General features: G+C 37.3%; 1 protein-coding gene and 1 pseudogene across 1 annotated transcript in view; one reads left to right on the top strand and one right to left on the bottom strand.

Annotated features, from left to right (window-relative positions):
• Positions 1 to 490: 490 nt before the first annotated feature.
• The window catches only part of Skint10 (selection and upkeep of intraepithelial T cells 10), a 64,032-nt gene continuing 45,584 nt past the window's right edge, over positions 491 to 18,938 (top strand). Inside the window, exons 1-2 of the mRNA NM_177668.2 lie at positions 491 to 597; positions 10,235 to 10,315. Of these exons, the coding sequence (NP_808336.1) occupies positions 531 to 597; positions 10,235 to 10,315 (148 nt within the window). The 5' untranslated portion in view covers positions 491 to 530. The remainder of the gene's footprint in view (positions 598 to 10,234; positions 10,316 to 18,938) is intronic.
• Positions 2,084 to 3,260, bottom strand: Gm18400 (predicted gene, 18400; annotated as a pseudogene).

The raw sequence follows: 18,938 nt of genomic DNA, 5'->3' as shown, positions 1-18,938 counted from the left end.
AGAGTAGATCATCAGTATTTGCCATATATCCAATGAACTAGGAAAAGGAAGAATTGAGGTGATAACTAATAAACATGTTAGCTATGCAAGATGACTACGTTTTATGCAAGGTGGCTATATTTCACATACTTATGTTTGTGCCTAATAGGTAGTTCTCCTAAGTAGATACCACAAAAAGATCATATGAGGCAAGACATATGCAAATTAGCTTGATTGTGGCAATTCAGATTTTATATGTCAAAATACTATCTTGTATTTACATACCTTAAATAGTCAGTTTTAGTTTGCTAATTAAACTTTGATAAAGCTGAAAGAAAGAAAAACAAATTGGTTTTGTGCAGAGGGGATTTCCTTTATTCAGGAACAAGCTGCTAGATTGACTTTCATAAAGGGTTTTTATTTCTGGTGCTAACTTGCCTTGGCGTGGCTCAGATTTACTAATTTGAATTATGCAGTTTAAATGAGTAGGCTCCTAGCTTAGCTCTGCCCCTTTCCTTTCTTTGCACACAGCAACTTTGGCTTACACAGTAATGTTTCTGAGGACACAGATGGAGCAAAGTCAAGCTGACATTTTTGCATTGATTAAACCACATTTTGGTGAGTAATTAAAAATTTGCTTACAATGTGATGGTTGCTATTTGTAGGGTATAGACTGTAAATTATTTTTAATCCTAATTTTCCTACTACATTGGATCCTACTGTGTATTGTCCAATGAAAGTAGTTTTCAAATGGGGAGTTTGAAGAGAGTTCGAAAAAATCAGGGTTTAGCATTTCACAGTTAATACAGAGGCAAATAGATGCTGATAAAGGTAGTTTCAGAACACATGTTGCCTTCTCTTCTTCAGGTTGTTAAAACACTAATGAAAAAGGCTCAGATGCTTGTTCCTCTTAAAGACAACAATTTATCCTTATTTTCCCACATGGTCCAAACTAAACCAGACTCCCTCAGGTGCAACATGTTATCTTGTTAGAAACCTAAGATCCTGGATGCCAGTGATGGATCAATCTGATAATTATAGAAAGGACACATACAAACCCTGCTTGTAGACATATGTCTATATTATAAACAGGTACATGTTTCTTAGAATAGCATGTTTTTTGATTAGCAAGGATTGTTTTAACTACAGATTTGTAATCTAGCACCCTGACAGTAAACCAGCAGCAGCATGCTTATGTTACCTCCTTAACAAGATATGTTTTTACATTAATTATCTACATCAGTGAAGATGAACTTCTTTTTCTGTGTGGAAGAAGTGATCTAACATAAGTAACAGAGGAAGATCTGAAGATGGTTAGTCCTTAGTAATGGAAGCTGTGCAATCAATTGCTTCATAGGAAGAGGAGGGAAAATACATTTTCTTAAAAATTTTGAGGTCAAAAGACTTCTCCTTCATGGAAAAACACTAGAGTTGTTCCAAGTAAATGCCAATTGACATTCCTAGGATGAAGCACCTAGTTCATTTGATTATTGAGGGTTCCTGCCCATTAGCAAACCTTGGACAAACATGCTAATACTTCATGACTATAATCAGACCTTTTGTCATCAACATTGATAGATATAGTCATTTATTTCCTAGTCCATTATTACCTTAGTCTAACTCGATTTATTTCAGAGTTTAAGTAACAAGCTAGTCTATATGAAAGTTCTCATAAGTCAGTATAAGTCTTCATGGTCACTCAGTGTCTCTATCGGAGATTTAGATGCTTTAAATGAAATTTTGTTTTTCCTTTAATTATTTGAACGTGAGTCAGTTTGGTATGGGGACACACAAGTATCATATAAGAGACTGTTTGTGATCATGTATGCTTGCTGTCAACCCCTAGAGTATCCATGCATAGAGAAGCCATGCGTGGACAACCCAGACTCAGGAGGAAATGGGTACCTTATGTACATTTCAAAGGCAGACAATACAGAGCTCCAAAGTGTTAGGAGACAGGGAACTCTGCAGAAGAGGTGTTCTGGTTCCTCAGTGCCCCAACCCAAAGGAATCATTAAGAAACAACCTTGAGTGCCATCACCCAGCCTCAGCTAGAAGAACACAGTAAAAATGGTGTCTGCTGATCTAGAGATTACTAATGCCACAAGGATATCATTTGAACCATGGGCAGAGGGCTGCAGGAAGAAAACACATACTCTTCCTCTTGGAACAGCAGCAGCAGTATTTTTTTCTTTTTAATTCTTAGAGCAGCTAGAAATTATTCCAAGAGTGTTCTGAAGCCAGGTGAGGACATTCTTCTTCTTGGCATTTGGGAAAAGCACAGAGATGAATCTGAAGTTCATGATTCCTGTTTTATGAACCCAACTTGCAACATTCAAGGAATGTAAGCCATGCTCATCCTCATCCAGTTGTGACTCAGTGCCTTCTCCAATCTTTTTTGCATTTGGAACTGATTGCTATGATTATCATTACTGTCCTTTCTTCAAGTCAGTGCTCAGCCTACTTAATAAATATGTACTTCAAATTCTATCTTTATATATGTCAGTTGGGGGAAGCCATTCACCAACACAAAGTTCACAGATTTCACCACATTATGGCTGTGTCTATAGAATAAGTCATAAAAACTTTCTGTAATTCCTCTGGCAAATTGCTAGAAGTTAGAGTTCATTTGGTCAGGAAGTTCCTAGGTGGTTGCAAGGGGGTCTAGGCATAGCACCTGTGTATGGAGCCTAAATACCCTGTGGTCTCTACTAAAGCAAGATGATCTGAGGACTCTTGGGCATCTCCATTTCTATTAGGTGGTAGTAGGTGATACAGCTGGTCTACTAGGAGCCTGAGGGAAGAACAACCTTTTTTCAGGCCTCTCTTCTGGAACTCGGGGGCTGGGATAATTAAGAAGAACCTCTGCACAAGGTGTGTGTCACTCACCTTTGCTCCAGGAAGGTCTTTCCCAGGCAAAGGCAGGCTGTATGACTTGCTAGTAGGCTGCTTAAGGACAGTCATGGCAATATTGTACTTGGTTATAGAACCAAGACTATGGTACAAGTAGTTCCATGGAACCTGAGGGGAAGGATTGGGTGGCAGCTTCTATGCATATGTACAATCACTCAGAGACTCAGGAAGGTTCTGTAGGTAATGTACAGAGGCAAGGGACAGTGGCCATTGCAATTGCCTGATGCTCAGGACATATTGGGGTTAGGAATCATACCCAGTATATAACATGGACATATTTAGGGCTGCTTTGTTACTGTTGGGAATGGTCTCTTGGTCACTCTAGAGGTTTCTGTCAAAGCATTAGTCAAACTTGGGTCTGATTTGTCTAAGACACAGAGTTGTTCCTTTTTTAAATGCCCATAAATTTATAGGGTCACTGTCACTTACATATTACATATTCAAGTGTTTTTGCTTTAAATGTCTATAATGAACAGTTACAACAACAAACAAAAATTTATACTGTACATATTAACATGTGCATCAGTACAGTTCTGATATATTCACCAGACAAGATTGCTTGGGCATGGGTTTATGCCAATAAAAAGTCTATTAGCTGGATGGATGGTGACTACACTGGGTGCTTGGGATCCCAGTATAGCACTGAGCCTTTCTTTGGGTGAGCTTTAAGCATGAAAAATGTGCTCTAGGTTGACATTATTCAGTTAATAAGAACAGTTTGCCAGAAGTAGAACTACAGTAACCAATGAGCAAAGTAAGTACAGTATGTTAGTATACAGTTTCCTAGAAGTATGAATTTAATGTATTAGGCTTTTGTTTTCATTTTGGCAGGTGGTGCTGTATACATGCTGAGTTTCATAGCCTGAGCAGTACTTCCATCATGGAGTCAATTAGTATATACCGTAAATATGCATTTTTGAAAATGATTTAATCAACTCTAATGTTAGATGTTATCTTGAGCCAAGGAGTTCAAGGCTATTCTTGGCAACCTAGAATGACTGTGCCTCAGGAAAATAAATAAATGAATGAATATTAAATCTTTGAGAAAATAGATATTTATGCATAATCAATATCCATAAAATTATATATGTACTATACTAACTTCCTTATAAAAATCTGTTTAGATTTTGGGATTAAATTTACTGTATAGGTAAAAATTAACAGTAAATTTATAAATAATACTTTGTCAATATGTGAATTGTTACATCTTTGCATTCATGTGGCTTTTTAAATTCTCCAAACCATATTTAATAGTTTTCACTGTGTGAATCCTATCCTCATTTTATTATATATATACTTTGATGTTGTATTTATAAAATATATTTTGATATAATATTTAGTAATTATATATTAAATTTAATGTTCTAATTACAGTACTCAATGCTAGATTTATTTTGTTTTATGTGTGGGGGGTATCTTTGTGAGTGTGTGTATGTGTGTGTTTATGTGTGCATATGTTTGTGTGTTTATATGTGCATGTGCTAGTGTTTGTGTGCATGTGTGTGTGTTTATATGTGTGTATATGTTTTTTGTGTGTGTGTGTGTGTGTGTTTATATGTGTGTGTCTGTGCTTGTTTGTATGTGGTCAGAGGCCAATATCAGGTATTTACCTCAATAACTTTCCATTTCACTTTAGAGACAGGGTTTCTCACTGAACCTCAAGTTCACTGGTTTGGCTAGTTTGGTTGGTCTACAAGCCTCTGGGATCCACCTAGTTCCACTCCTACACCTAACACTGAGATTACAGTTTTATGTCCCCACGCTCCACTTTCATTTGCATTCTAGGCATGTGCACAGACCACTTTGTTGTGAAGGTTCCTGAATTGGAATATCTCAGCCCACATACAACTGTTACACTTTTCATTCTCAGTTTTGTTTATGTTAGGTTTCTCCTCCTCCCACAATTTTATCAGAAGTGAAAACAGCTGCAGGACTTTCCTCCTCAAAAAATTCTTTCACTTTCCAGAATCTAGTTCATAAGTTATTGATGTCTTTAGTTGTTACATTGGTATTGCCAGTCTATAAACTTCTGGTTTACCACATTCTTACTTTTATTTTGGGAGCAACTGTCTCTCAAAAGTAAAGCTTTGGAATAAGTTTCCTTTTGTCTGTCTTTTTAAAAATTTATTTATTTATTTATTTTTGCACTCAAGATTTTATTCCCCTCTTGGTCCATGCTCTGACTGTTCCACATCACATACCTCCTCCCTGTCTCCACAAGGATGTCCCCACCAGACCTCTAAATGCCCTGGGAACTTTCAAACATTCATCGTTGCTTTAGGTGCCAATGTAAAGCCAATTAATTTTAGAGAATGAAAAATAATTTATTTATTTAGATGAAACTGCTGGTAACAGTTTCATGAAGTAACAGGACAAAGGAAGCCATAAATCAAGATACTTATATATTAGTGCTATCATCAGGCAGTGGGTTACAAGCAATGTGGGAAAAGTTCTATAGCTCTCAGATGCTATCTCTTGAAGCCTTTGGGTTGGTGAATGCTGCGTGTCTGTTTATATATTCTTACATTTTTATTTTATTTTATTTCTGTGTAGGTATGTGCATGAAAGTACCAGTGCCTGCAGAGGTGAAGCTGGAATTACCGGTGGTTGTGAGATGTCTGATGTGGGTGCTAGGAGTTTAACTTGCAAGAATTTAACTTGCAAGAGAGGTTGTGCTCTTAGTCACTGAACCATCTTTCTGATATCACTGTCTACCCATTATTAAAAAGAAAATCACTGATAGCCACTAGAGTGCTAAATCAAACACAGACTGGTTAATAAAGTCATATTTATATGTGTAAAGGAAGCCCAAGATAATTGGTTCTGGATCTGCAACATTCCAGCTTCATATAATCACAGAATTTTTAACCATCAATTTTAAATATCTGCAAAACTTTGTAGATATTTAATATAGGTGAAGATTATTTTTTCCTTGAGAATTTCAGTTCACACAAAAACAGTACAAAAACTTCAATCTACACAGAGAATCCATTCCAGTCTTACAATTTGTTCATGCAGTGTTCTTTATAGAAAATAATCTCATCAAGGATTATGCAAGGCATTAATGATGTAGATCTTTCAAGACTTTTAAAGTCCGGGAAATTTTCTAAGTTCTTTCTTGAGGATTAAAGGACAAGCATATTATAAAATTCTTACCAGTTTATATTTGTATAGTTTCTTTTTTGATTAGGTGTACAATATTTATTTAAGCCTAGACCATCAAATATGATTATCTTACCCACTAGATACTGGTATATGCAATTCTTTGTTAGAAATTTTTATTGATTGATAAAGTTATCTACTCTCTACTTCTTTTATTTGGAACTATTTTGTGGGGTACTCAATTTTAAATTAATTAATTAGTTAATTAATTTAGATTCAAGACACATATCCCCCTTCTGGCACTTCCCTCTCTAAGTTCTATCCTCTCTCTCCTCTTCTTCTCTGAGAGGGTGGTACACCCATGGGGTATCTTCCCACCCTGGCACATCAAGTCTCTCCCAGATTAGGTGCATCCTCTCCTACTGAGGTCACAAAGGGCAACCATGAAGACTGAGCTGCCTGTCTGCTATATATGTGTGAGCAAGGGCAGGTATTCTGGAGAAGGTCATTCTATCTGTATATGTTCTTTTTTTAATGAGTCAGATTCTGAGAGCTCCCAGGGTTCCAGATTTGTTGACTATGTTTGTCTGCCTGTTGGAGTCCCCATCTACTTCTAGGCCTTCAATCCAATTCCTCCATAAGTACCCCTAACCTCTGTCTAATATTTGGCTGTGGATATATGCTTCTGTTTCAGTCTGGTGCTGGACAGAGCCTTTCAGAGGATAGTTATGCTAGGCACCTGTCTGCAAGCAGAACAGAGCATCATCAATAATGTAAGGGATTGGTACTTGCCTATGGGGTGTGTTTTGAGTTTGGCTGGTTATTGGTTGGCCTTTCCTTCAGTCTTTGCTCCATCCCTGCATTTCTTAGACAGGAAATTTTGGGATAGAAAATTTTGTAGGTGTTTGGAAGGTCCTATGCTTCTACTGGAGGTTCTGTCTGGCTATAGGAGGTGGCCTATTCAGGTAACTTGTCCCTACTGTTAGACATGTTGGCTAGGCAACCTGCAGCAGGGGTACTCCATTGTTACTACAATAAAATCTCGCTTCTATTTCAGTTTTATCTACTAGTGTTTATGTTATTGTCTCTTGCTAAATTAATTGTTAGCATCATAGGAACAAATGAAGATTTCTAATATTATAGAAAATTAATTCAATCACAATTGTTAAACTTAAATTGTTAAACTTAAATTGTTAAAATTGTTAGGGCAGACTTTACTCAGGCCCTTATCATTAAAAACGATGAAAAATGCAATCAGATTTTGACAGAGATGAGATGAGACTCAACTGAATACAACCTGAACAAATGGGAGTTTATAAGCAAAGACAGATTAATGTTAGTGGATAAAGAATTTCTAAAACTGAACAACGCATGAGAAGAGTTCTGACTGAACTGTACTGACAGAATTGTTTCTTGCTATCAGACTACATACTGGATGATATAAGAGGGACCACAGCAGATATTATGTTATCAAAGAGGGAAAATCCTGTTAAAATGGCTTGGGGGATTTTTTTCCTAAAACTTTTATAGGAGAGTGGATGATTGTAGGACATTTAGAAACTTGAGTGAATTTTATTTAAGAAGATGATCCTGCCAACTAATTTCCACATTTCCTTATTTTATAACTTGATATTCTATTTTAATGAAATTATTTTGCCTTTTAACATTTATTTTTTTCTTTAATTTTTAAAATCTATTTATTTATATTAATTTTAACTCATAGGTGTTTTATTGGACTGATATAATCCATTGTTAAGATATTTCTTTCAAAACTACATTTTCCCTAATATAGGAGAGCAAGCCTCAAATCCCCAATGTATTCATTTTATTATAATTCCATGATCAACTTTTTCTTTTCATACTCTGGCACTGGCATTAAGTATTAGTCTAAACACCCATGGGACATTGATTGTAATGATACTTAGAGAGCCTGCTACTTCTAGGCTCTCTCAACAGACACAGCTAAATATCTGTCTGCTGTCTGTCTTTCCGTTTGTCTGTTTGTGTTTGTCTGTCTGTTGATCTGTCTATCTATATATCTATCTGTTACTGTAGTGATTAATCTGCTCTAATCTCCTTGGCAGTGTTGGCACAAGTCCCTTATTACCCACTCCAATGCTCTGGATTCTCAAATGAAAGGCACACACATGCAGCCTTATAATTAATATACTTTAAACAGCTTAATGAATGAACCTCTCCTAAACTTCAATGCTAAAATTCAATTGCTAACATCTCACCTCCGATACTCCTGAGTTACTACTTCTTAAAATGTATATTCCATCTTTGTGACCCTAGACCCAACCAGGACAGGAGCTGTGGCCTCTCTTCCTGAGATCGTACATAATTAGTATGCATTTCTTCCTGTTGCTCTTAAGTCTGATCTTATTCCTTTCATGGCATGGCAATTCTGCTTATACTTCTGTCACCTTGCCCACAAATCCAAAAATCCTGCCTCTGTCTCCCAGCCATTAGCTGCCAGCAAATTTATTTACCAGTTAGAGCCAGCTGGGGATAGGAACCTCAGCATCTCACAAGGGGAATTCTTCTGTGAGTTTGGAAATCCATAATTCAAGCATTAAACCAAATCCACAACATACACCCCTTTTCATCCAATAAAAGACATTTTCTCTCAGATATATTTGAATATAGTTATAACAGTAATATAAACTATAAGCTCTGGTATACACTAATAACAGTTAGTCCATCTGTTTTATCAATTTAGGTAAACTACCCTAATATCTATCCTAATGTAAAAGAATTTACAATTCTATACCTGAATTATGTTTTGATTTTAACTTGCATTAACATCTGAAAACCATCCTTTCAAATCTATATCATCTTCCTCAAATGCTAAACAACTTAAGTATGGTTATAAGATTATAGCTAGTCTTCACCCTCTTCAGAGATCTGAGGACAAGCTATTATAACCTGAATATATACAAAGTACACAAACATAGGATACAAAACTTAAACAAATTGCAGAGACAGCTGACAACCTGGACAGTCCCCTATTCCTCAAAACATTGGAGCATCTGTCTTTAGCCTTCTAGCCCCAAACCATCTATCTGACAGACGTTAAGTGAAGCAGGAATTATGAAGGAGTAGTTTCCTTTGTTTTTGACAGAGCTCAACTCTCAACTATCTGTGTCTTGTGTCCTTTCCTGGATAGAGTTTTTTGTCTGTAGATGAATTAGGGCAATTCCTGTCTAGTGGCTACCTTAGCACGACTGGAGCAACTCTATATGGAGGTTATGATGTTCAATATTTTATTCGAGCTTTGAAGGGGATACTGTCAGGAGCAAACATGTCTCTCAGTCAAAAACTAATAATAATGAAATGATTATAAGCGTCGTATTCTGTGAATTTCTTATGGTTTTGAAGACTATCTAAATAAAGTATATCTGAACTTTTAAACCATGACTATTCTTAGTTATTTCTAATTGAATAATATTTTAAATGCTTCATTATAATTAAAACAGGATATAACCATGAGTTTACTATCTGGCCCTTTAATTGCTTTACTTAATCATCCTAAACAGTTTGTAATAGCAGCTATAGAAGGATTGGGTCAAAGCCTTGCATTCTTAAATGAGTTGCATAGGCACAATGCCTATCTAAATGTACCAATATTAATTTCCAATTTTGACCCATATACAAAAATGTATACCAATGAAAACTTTAAACCTGTATCAATCTATAAATCCTATACCAATGTAAAAAAATTGTAACTTTAATTTTGCATCAAGACAGTAACACCTTCACTGGTATTGATTTACACTGGTTGTATATATGGATGGTGTGAAGTGGTAACTGTGTCTCTGATCTTTAAAGCAATTATTTATGTTGACTTTGTTCTGTAAAACTTGTCTAGGTTTATATTTTTGGTTCCACAAATGCACAATGAAATAGTTTTTCTGAGCCTCGCTTATTTTACTAAATATAATGTCCTCCAGTTATATTTGTTTTGCTGAAAATGACAGGATTTTATTCTTCTTTATGGAAGAATAATATTTCCTTCAGTGAGATTAATCTCCTGAAGGCACTGAGCCAAGTACAAAACAAGGCAGGACTCAAGTAGAGATTATCTCAGAGGAGTGGCACTAGTTATTAATACTTTTCCTTTCAAGGGGAATTTTCTTGAAAGGTAGAATTTCAGAATGGGTTTTTTATGCTTTTTTCAGAGTTGTCATGGTTCTTACTGACTCAATTTTGAAGCCACATTTTCAATTTGAATTTTCAGGTGTGATGGAGTCTTCAGCTTCCTATTTACCTGGATTCTTTATGACCTTCCTTCTCTTACAGACCACAGTACTCACCCAAGGTAGATACATACTCTCATTTTTATTGATGAAATTTCTCCTTGGACAATTTTATACATGCTTACAAAGCAGTCTGCTTTCTTGCCTCTAATATTCTTTATTCCCCTTTCATGCTTATCATTCTCTCTCCTACTGGCATGTCCCCATCTCACATTTATGATTTTACTTTGTTTTGTAATCCATTGCTTTTTAACCAGGACTCTCTGTATGACCACATGTTTCAGATTTTCTGCTGTGGCATGGTGGACTCACAAAACTGAAGACAATGATTATCTCTGCCTTAAAAATCTACCAATAGTTCACCATGAAGGGTAGGATCCTGTGTGTAATTCCCTGAATGAAAAAGGCAGGGACAATTTTTTATTGACTATTTTATTTATTTACTTTTAAAAGTTTTCTCCCATCCCAGTTTCCCCTCTGCAACCTCCCTATTCCACCCCCCTTGCCCCTGTTTCTGTGAGGGTGCACCCCAAATACTCACCCACTCCTGCCTCACCACCGTAGCATTCCCCTATTCTGGGTCTTTGAGCCTCCACAAAACCAACGGGCTCCCCTCCCATTGTCAGATAATGCAATTCTCTGCTACATATTCAGCTAGAGCCATGGGTCTCTCCATGTGAACTCTTTGGTTGGTGGTTTAGTCCCTGCGTGCTCTGGAGGCTCTGTTTGTTTGATATTGTTGATCTTCCAATGGTGATGCAAACCCCTTCAGCTCCTTCAGTCCTCCTTTAAGTCTTCATTGGGGTCCCTGTGCTCAGTCCCATGGCTGGCTGTGAGCATCTGAATCTGTATTGGTCAGGCTCTGGCATAGCCTCTCAGGGGATAGCTTTACCAGATTCCTGTCTTCAAGTGCTTCTTGGTATCAGCTATATTTTTGGGTTTAGTGTCTATAGATTGGATAGATCCCTAGATGGGAAAGTCTCTAGATGTCATTTCAGTCTCTCCTCCACTCTTTGTCCCTGCATTTCCTTTAGACAGGAGCAATTCTGGGTTAGTACTTTTGAGATGGGTGGGCGGTTCCATCCCTCAATGAGGGGCTGTGCATAAGCATTGGATATGGTCTCTACAGGTTCTATCTCTACAGGTTCATTTGTTGGATATTCTGGCTAATGTCATCCCCATTGGGTCCTAAAGACCTCTTGGATCCCTGGTATCTGGGACTTTCTAGTGGCCATGCCCAGTTCCCCATCTCCTACTGCTACATACCTTTATTCAAATTCCTAACAATCTGAACTTCTCCCCCCTTATCCTTCCTTATATCATCCTGTCCTCCCCACATTTTTTCCCACTTCTTTCTCCCTCCCAGTATCATTCCTTCCTCTACCTCCCATGATTATTTTGTCACCTCTTCTAAGTAAGACTGAAATATTCACACTTTGGTTTTCCTTTTTCTTTGGTTTCATGTGGTCTCTGAGTTGTATCATGAGTTTTATTAGATTTTTGGCTAATATCTGCTTATCAGTTAGTTCATAGCCTGTGTCTTCTCTTGTAACTGGGTTATCTTAGTCAGGATGATATTTTATACTTCTATACATTTGCCTATGAATTTCATGAAGTCAATAATTTTAATAGCTGAGTAGTAGTCCATTGTATAAATGTATCACATTTTCCATGTCCATTCCTCTGTTGAGGGACATCTCTGTTGTTTACAGCTTCTGACTATTATAAATTAAGTTGCTGTGAACCTAGCGGAGCATGTGTCCTTATTATATTTTGGAGCATCCTTTGCGTATATGCCCAGAAGTGGTATATCTGGGTCCCCATGTATTTCCAATTTTCTGAGGAACCAACAGACTAATTTTCCAAGTGGTTGTGCAAGTTTGCAATCTGACCAGCTATGCAGGAGTGTTCTTTTTTCCCCACATCCTCACCAGCATCTGTTGTCACCTGAGTTTTGATCTTAGCCATTCTGACTGATGTGATGTAGAATCTCAGGTTTGTGTTGATTTGCATTTCCCTGATGACTAAAGATGTTGAAAAATTCTCTAGGTGCTTCTAAGCCATTTGAGATTCCTCAGTTGAGAATCCTTTGTTTAGCTCTTCTGTACCTCATTTTTAATAGGGTCATTTGTTTCTCTGGAGTGTAACTACTTGAGTTCTTTGTATATATTTGATTTTAGCTCTCTATCATATGTAGGGTTAGTAAAGATAATTTCCCAATCTGTAGGTTGCCATTTTGTCCTATTGACAGTATCCTTTGCCTTACAGAAGCTTTGCAATTTTGTCTATAGTTGTTCTGAGAGCCCAAGCCACTGCTGTTCTTCTTGTGAAATTTTCTCCTGTGCAGTGTGATCAAGGCTCTTTCCCACTTTCTCTTCTATTAGATTCAGTGTATCTTGTTTTATGTGGAGATCCTCAATTTCTTGGTCTTGAGCTTTGTACAAGGAGATAAAAATGGTTCCATTTGCATTCTTATACATACCAACTCCCAATTGAACCAGCACCATTTTTTTGAATATGCTATCTTTTCTCAAATGGGATGGTTTTAGCTTCTATGTCAAAGATGGATGTCCCAACCGGTAAGAAGGACACATGCTCCACTATGTTCATAGCAGCCTTATTTATAATAGCCAGAAGTTGGAAAGAACCCAGATGTCCCTCAACAGAGGAATGGATACAAAAAATGTGGTACATTTACACAATGGAGTACTACTCAGCTATTAAAAAGAATGAATTCACGAAATTCCTAGGCAAAAGGTTGGACCTGGAGGGCATCATCCTGAGTGAGGTAACCCAATCACAAAAGAACTCAAATGAAATGTACTCACTGATAAGTGGATATTAACCCAGAAACTTAGTGTAGCGAGATATAAGGTACAATATGTAAAACATATGAAACTGAAGAAGAACGAAGACCAAAGTGTGGACACTTTGCTCATTCTTAGAATTGGAAACAATCACCCATGGAAGGAGTTACAGAGACAAAGTTTGGAGCTGAGACAAAAGGATGGTCCATCTAGAAACTACCATATCCAGGGATCCATCCCATAATTAGCCTCCAAGCGATGACACCATTGCATACACTAGCAAGCCTTTGTTGCAAGGACGGTGATATAGCTGTCCCTTGTGAGACTTGGCCAGGGCCTAGCAAACACAGAAGTGGATGCTCACAGTCAACTATTGGATGGATCACAGGGCCCCCAATGGAGGAGCTAGAGAAAGTATCCAAGGAGCTAAAGAGATCTGCAACGCTATCAGAGGGACGACATTAGGAACTAACCAGTACCCCAGAGCTCTTGACTCTAGCTGCATATGTATCAAAAGATGACCTAGTTGGCCATCACTGGAAAGAGAGGCCCATTGGTCAAACAAACATTATGTGCCCCAGTACAGGGGAATGCCAGGGCCAAAAAATGGGAATGGGTGGGTAGGGGAGTGGTGGGGGGGGGACTTTTGGGATAGCATTGGAAATGTAATTGAAGAAAATACGTAATAAAAAAAAGAAAAAAAAGATGGAGTATACATATATGGCTTTATTTCTGCACCTTCATTCTATTCCATTGATCTTCCTGTTTTTTTCTATACCAAGAACATGTGGTTTGTATTACTATAGCTCTTTAGTACAGCTTGATGTCAGGAATGGTGATTCCTCTAGAAGTTCTCTAATGCTGAGAGTCGTTTTTACTATCGCGTTTTTCTTTTTTGTTTTGTTTTGTTTTGCTTTGCTTTGTTTGTTATTCCAAATGAATTTGAGAATTGCTTTTGCTATCTCTGTTAATAATTGGGTTGGTATGATATCCTCCAGATCCGTCCATTTGTCTAAGGATTTTATGAATTCATTATTTTTAATAGCTGAGTAGTACTCCATTGTGTAAATGTACCACATTTTCTGTATCCATTCCTCTGTTAAGAGACATCTGGGTTCTTTCCAGCTTCTTAATATTATAAATAAGGCTGCTACGACCACAGTAGAACATGAGTCATTTTTACAAGTTGGAGCATCTTCTGGGTATATGGCCAGGAGTGCTTTGATGGATCTTATAGTAGAACTATGTCCAATTTTCTGAGAAACCGTGAGACTGATTTCCACAGCGGTTGTATCAGCTTGCAACCCCACCAACAATGGAAGAGTGTTCCTTTATCCACATCCTTGCCAGCATCTGCTGTCACCTGAGTTTTTTATCTTAGCCATTTTGACCGTTGTGTGGTGGACTCTCAGTGTTGTTTTGATTTGCATTTCCCTGATGATTAAGAATGTTGAACATTTTTTTAGATGCTTCTCAGCCATTCGGTATTTCTCAGGTGAGAATTCTTTGTTAGCTCTGCACCCTATTTTTTAATAGGGTTATTTGGTTTTCTGGAGTCCAACTTCTTGAATATATATATATATATATATATATATATATGGTATTAGCCCCTATCAATCAGATTTGGGATTGATAAAGATCTTTTCCCCATCTGTTGGTTGCTGTATTACCTTTTTACAGTTTCCTTTGCCCTACAGAAGCTTTGAAATTTTATGAGGTCCCATTTTTCAATTTTTGATCTTACAGCATGAGCCATTGCCATTCTGTTCAGGAATTTTTCCCCTTTGCCCATATCTTCAAGGCTCTTCCCCACTTTCTCCTCTATAAATTTCATCCTATGGGAGGTAACCCAATCACAGAAGAACACATATGATATTCACTCACTAATAAGTAGATATTAGCCTAGAAGCTCAGAATTCCAAACCTACAATTTGCAAAATACATGAAAGTCAAGAAGAAGGAAGAACAAAGTGTGGATATATCTGTCCATTTTAGAAATGGGAACAAAATATTCAAGGCAGGAGTTACAGAGACAAAGTTCAGAATGGCCATCCAGAAACTGCCCAACCTGGGGAATCATCCCATAAACAACCACCAAACTCAGACACTATTTCAGATGCCAACAAGAGTTCACTGACAGGAGCCTGATATAGCTGTCACCTGAGAGGTTCTGCCAGTGCCTGAATAATACTCAAGTGGATGATCACAGTCATCCATTAGATGGAGCACACAGTCCCCAATGAGAGTACCCAAGGAGCTGAAGGGGTTTGCAAGCCCCTAGGAGGAACAACAATATGAACTAACCAGTAACCCCAGAGCTACCTGAGACTAAACCAGCAATCAAAGAAAACACATAGAAGGACTCATGGCTCGAGCTACATATGTAGCTGAGGATGGCCTAGTCAATCATCAATGGGAGGAGAGTTCCTTGGCCCTGTGAAGGTTCTATGCCCCACTATAGGGGAATGGCTGGGCCAGGAAGTGATAGTGGGTGAGTTCGGGAGGAGGGGCAGGGAAATATTTTCAGAGGAGAAACTAGGAATGGGGATAACATTTGAAATGTAAATAAAGAAAATATCTAATAAAAAAGAAATAAACACACACAAAGAATAGAGTTGGAATTTTGATGGGTATTGCATTGAATCTGTAGATAGCCTTTGGTAAGATCACCATTTTGACTATGTTAATCCTGCTGATCCATGAAAATGGAAGATCTTACACCTTATGAAGTCTTCTTTTCTTCAGATACTTGAAGTTATTGTCATACACATTTTTCATGTTCTTGGTTAGAGTCAGAACAAGATATGTTATATTATTTGTGACTATTGTGTAGGGTGTTGTTTCCCTAAATTCTTTCTTAGCTTTTTTATCCTTTGAGTAGAGGAGGGCTACTTATTTGTTTGAGTTAATTCTATATCCAATAACTTTGCTGAAGTTGCTTCTCGGCTGTAGGATTTCTCTGATGGTATTTGTTTGGAACACTTACATATACTGTCATGTCAAATAGTGATATCTTGGCTTCTTCATTTCAAATTTGTTGCTATGTCTAAAACTTCAAGTACTGTATTGAATAGATAGGGAAATAGTGTGTAGCCTTGTCTATTTCCTGATTTTAGTGGGATTGCTTCAATATTTCTCCATTTAGTTTGATGTATGCTTTTGGTTTTCTGTGTATTGCTTTTATTATATTTAGGTGTTGGTCTCAAATTCCTGATCTTTCCAAGACATTTAACATGAAGGGTGCTGTATTTTGTCAAATGCTTTTTCAGCATCTAATTAGATGGTCATATGTTTTTTTTTCCTTTTAGTTTGTTTATATAGTAGATTATGTTGATGAGTTTCTCTATATTGCACCATCCATGCATCCCTGGGATGAGGCCTACTTGAACATACTGAATGATTGTTTTGTTGTGTTCATGGGTTTGTTTTCCCTGAATTTTATTGAGTATTTTTCATTAATATTCAGAAAAGAAATGTGTCTGAATTTCTCCTTCTTTGTGTGGTCTTTGTGTGGTTTAGGTATAAGCATATCTGTGGCTTCATAGAATGAATTAGATTGTGTTCCTTCTGTTTCTCTTTTGTGCAGTAGTTTAAAAAATATTGGTATTAGTTCTTCTTTGGAGGTCTAATAGAATTCCTCTCTAAAACCATCTGGCCCTAAACATTTTTTGATTGTGAGACTTTTAATAAATGCTTCTATTTGTTTATGGGTTATTGAACCATTTATTTGGTTTATCTGATCCTGATTTAATGTTGGTACTTGGTATTTGTCTACAAAATTGTCCTTTTTATATAGATTTTCCAGTTCTGTCGAATGTAGACTTTTGTAGTAGGAACTGATAGTTTTTTTGAATTTTTTCAGTGTCTGTTGTTATGTCTCCCTTTGATTTCTGATTTTGTAAATTTGGATACTCTCTCTGTGCCCTCTGGTTAGTATTATTAAGAGTTTATCTATCTTGTTGATTTCCTCAAAGAACCAGTTCCTTGTTTTTTTTTGTTGTTGTTGTTGTTGTTTTGTTTTTTTTTTTGTTGTTGTTTTTTTTTTTTTTTTTTGATTCTTTGTATAGTTCTTTTTGTATCTGCTTGGTTGATTTCAGCCCAAAATTTTACTTCCCACAGCCTACTCCTCTTACATGTATTGGCATCTTTTTGTTCTAGAGCTTTGAGATGTGCTGTCAAGCTCCTAGTATATGCTCTTTCCAGTTTCTTTTTGGAGGCACTCGTAGCTGTGGGTTTTCCTCTTAGCACTGCTTTCATTGTGTCTTATAAGTTTGGGTATGATATGCTCTCATTTTTGTTAAAGTCTAAAAAGTCTTTAATTTCTTTCTTTACATCATCCTTGACCAAAATATCATTGAGTATAGTGTTGTTCAGCTTCCATGTGTATATGAGCTTTCTGTTATCTTTCTTGTTATTGAAGACCAGCCTTAGTCTGTAGTGATCTGATATGAGGTTTGGGATAATTTCAATATTCGTTTATCAGTTGGGGCTTGTTTTGTGTCCAATTATATGGCCAATTTTGGAAAATGCACCATGGAGTGCTAAGAAGAAAGTATATTATTTTGTTTTGGGGTGAAATGTTCTATAGATATCTGTTAAATCCATTTGATTCATAGCTTCTGTTACATTCAATGTGTCTTTGTTAGGTTCTGTTTCCATGATCGGTCCATTGTGGGAGTGGAGTATAGAATTCTCCCACTATTATTGTGTAAAGTGCAATGTATGTCTTGAGCTTTAGTATTTTTTCTTTTACAAATGTGAATACACTTGCATTTGGGACAAAGATATTCAGAATTGAGATGTTATCTTGGTCGATTTTTCCTTTGATGAGGATGAACTGTCCGTACTTATGATTTTTTTTCCAAATTTTATTAGGTATTCACTTCACTTACATTTCAAATGCTATTCTGAAAGTCCCCTATAACCTCCCTCACCCCGCTCCCCTACACACCCACTCCCACTTCTTGGTCCTCGTGTTTCCCCTGAACTGGGGCATATAAAGTTTGCAAGACCAAGGGGCCTCTCTTCCCATTGAGGGCTGACTAGGCCATCTTCTGCTAAATATGCAGATGGAGACATGAGCTCTGGGAGTACTACTTAGTCGATATTGTTGTTCCACCTATAGGGTTGCAGACCCCTTCAGCTCCTTGGGTACTTTCTCTGGCTTTACACATTGGGGACCTAGTGTTCCATCCAATAGCTGAATGTGAGCACCCAGTTCTGTGTTTGCCAGGCACTGGTGTAGTTCACAAGAGACAGCTATATCAGGGTCCTTTCAGCAACATCTTGCTGGTGTATCCAATAGTGTCTGCGTATAGTGTCTGATTATGGGTTGGACCCAGGGGTGGGGCAGTCTCTGTATGGTCCATCCTTTCATCTCACCTCCAAACGCTGTCTCAGTAACTCCTTCCATGGGTGTATTGTTCCCAGTTCTAAGAAGGGGCGAAGTCTCCACACTTTGGTCTTGGTACTTGAGTTTCATGTGTTTTGCAAATTGTACCTTGGGTATTCTAAGTTTCTGGGCTAATATCCACTTATCAGTGAGTGCATATCATATGAGTTCTTTTGTGATTGGGTTACTTCACTCAGGATGATAACCTCCAGATCCATCCATTTGCCTAGGAATTTAATAAATTCATTGTTTTTAATAGCTGACTAGTACTCCATTGTATAAATGTGCCACATTTTCTGTATTCCTCTGTTGAGGGGCATTTGGGTTCTTTCCAGCTTCTGGCTATTATAAATAAGGCTGCTATGAACATAGTGGAGCATGTGTTTTTATTACCAGTTGGAACAGCTTCTGGATACATGCCCAGAAGTGTTATTGCTGGATCTTCCAGTAGTACTATGTCCAATTTTCTAAGAAACTGCCAGATTG

Source organism: Mus musculus, chromosome 4 (assembly GCF_000001635.26).
Source record: "Mus musculus strain C57BL/6J chromosome 4, GRCm38.p6 C57BL/6J".
NCBI lineage: Eukaryota > Metazoa > Chordata > Mammalia > Rodentia > Muridae > Mus > Mus musculus.
The sequence above is the reverse complement of the archived record's forward strand: the minus strand, read 5'-3'. Positions and strand labels throughout refer to the sequence as shown.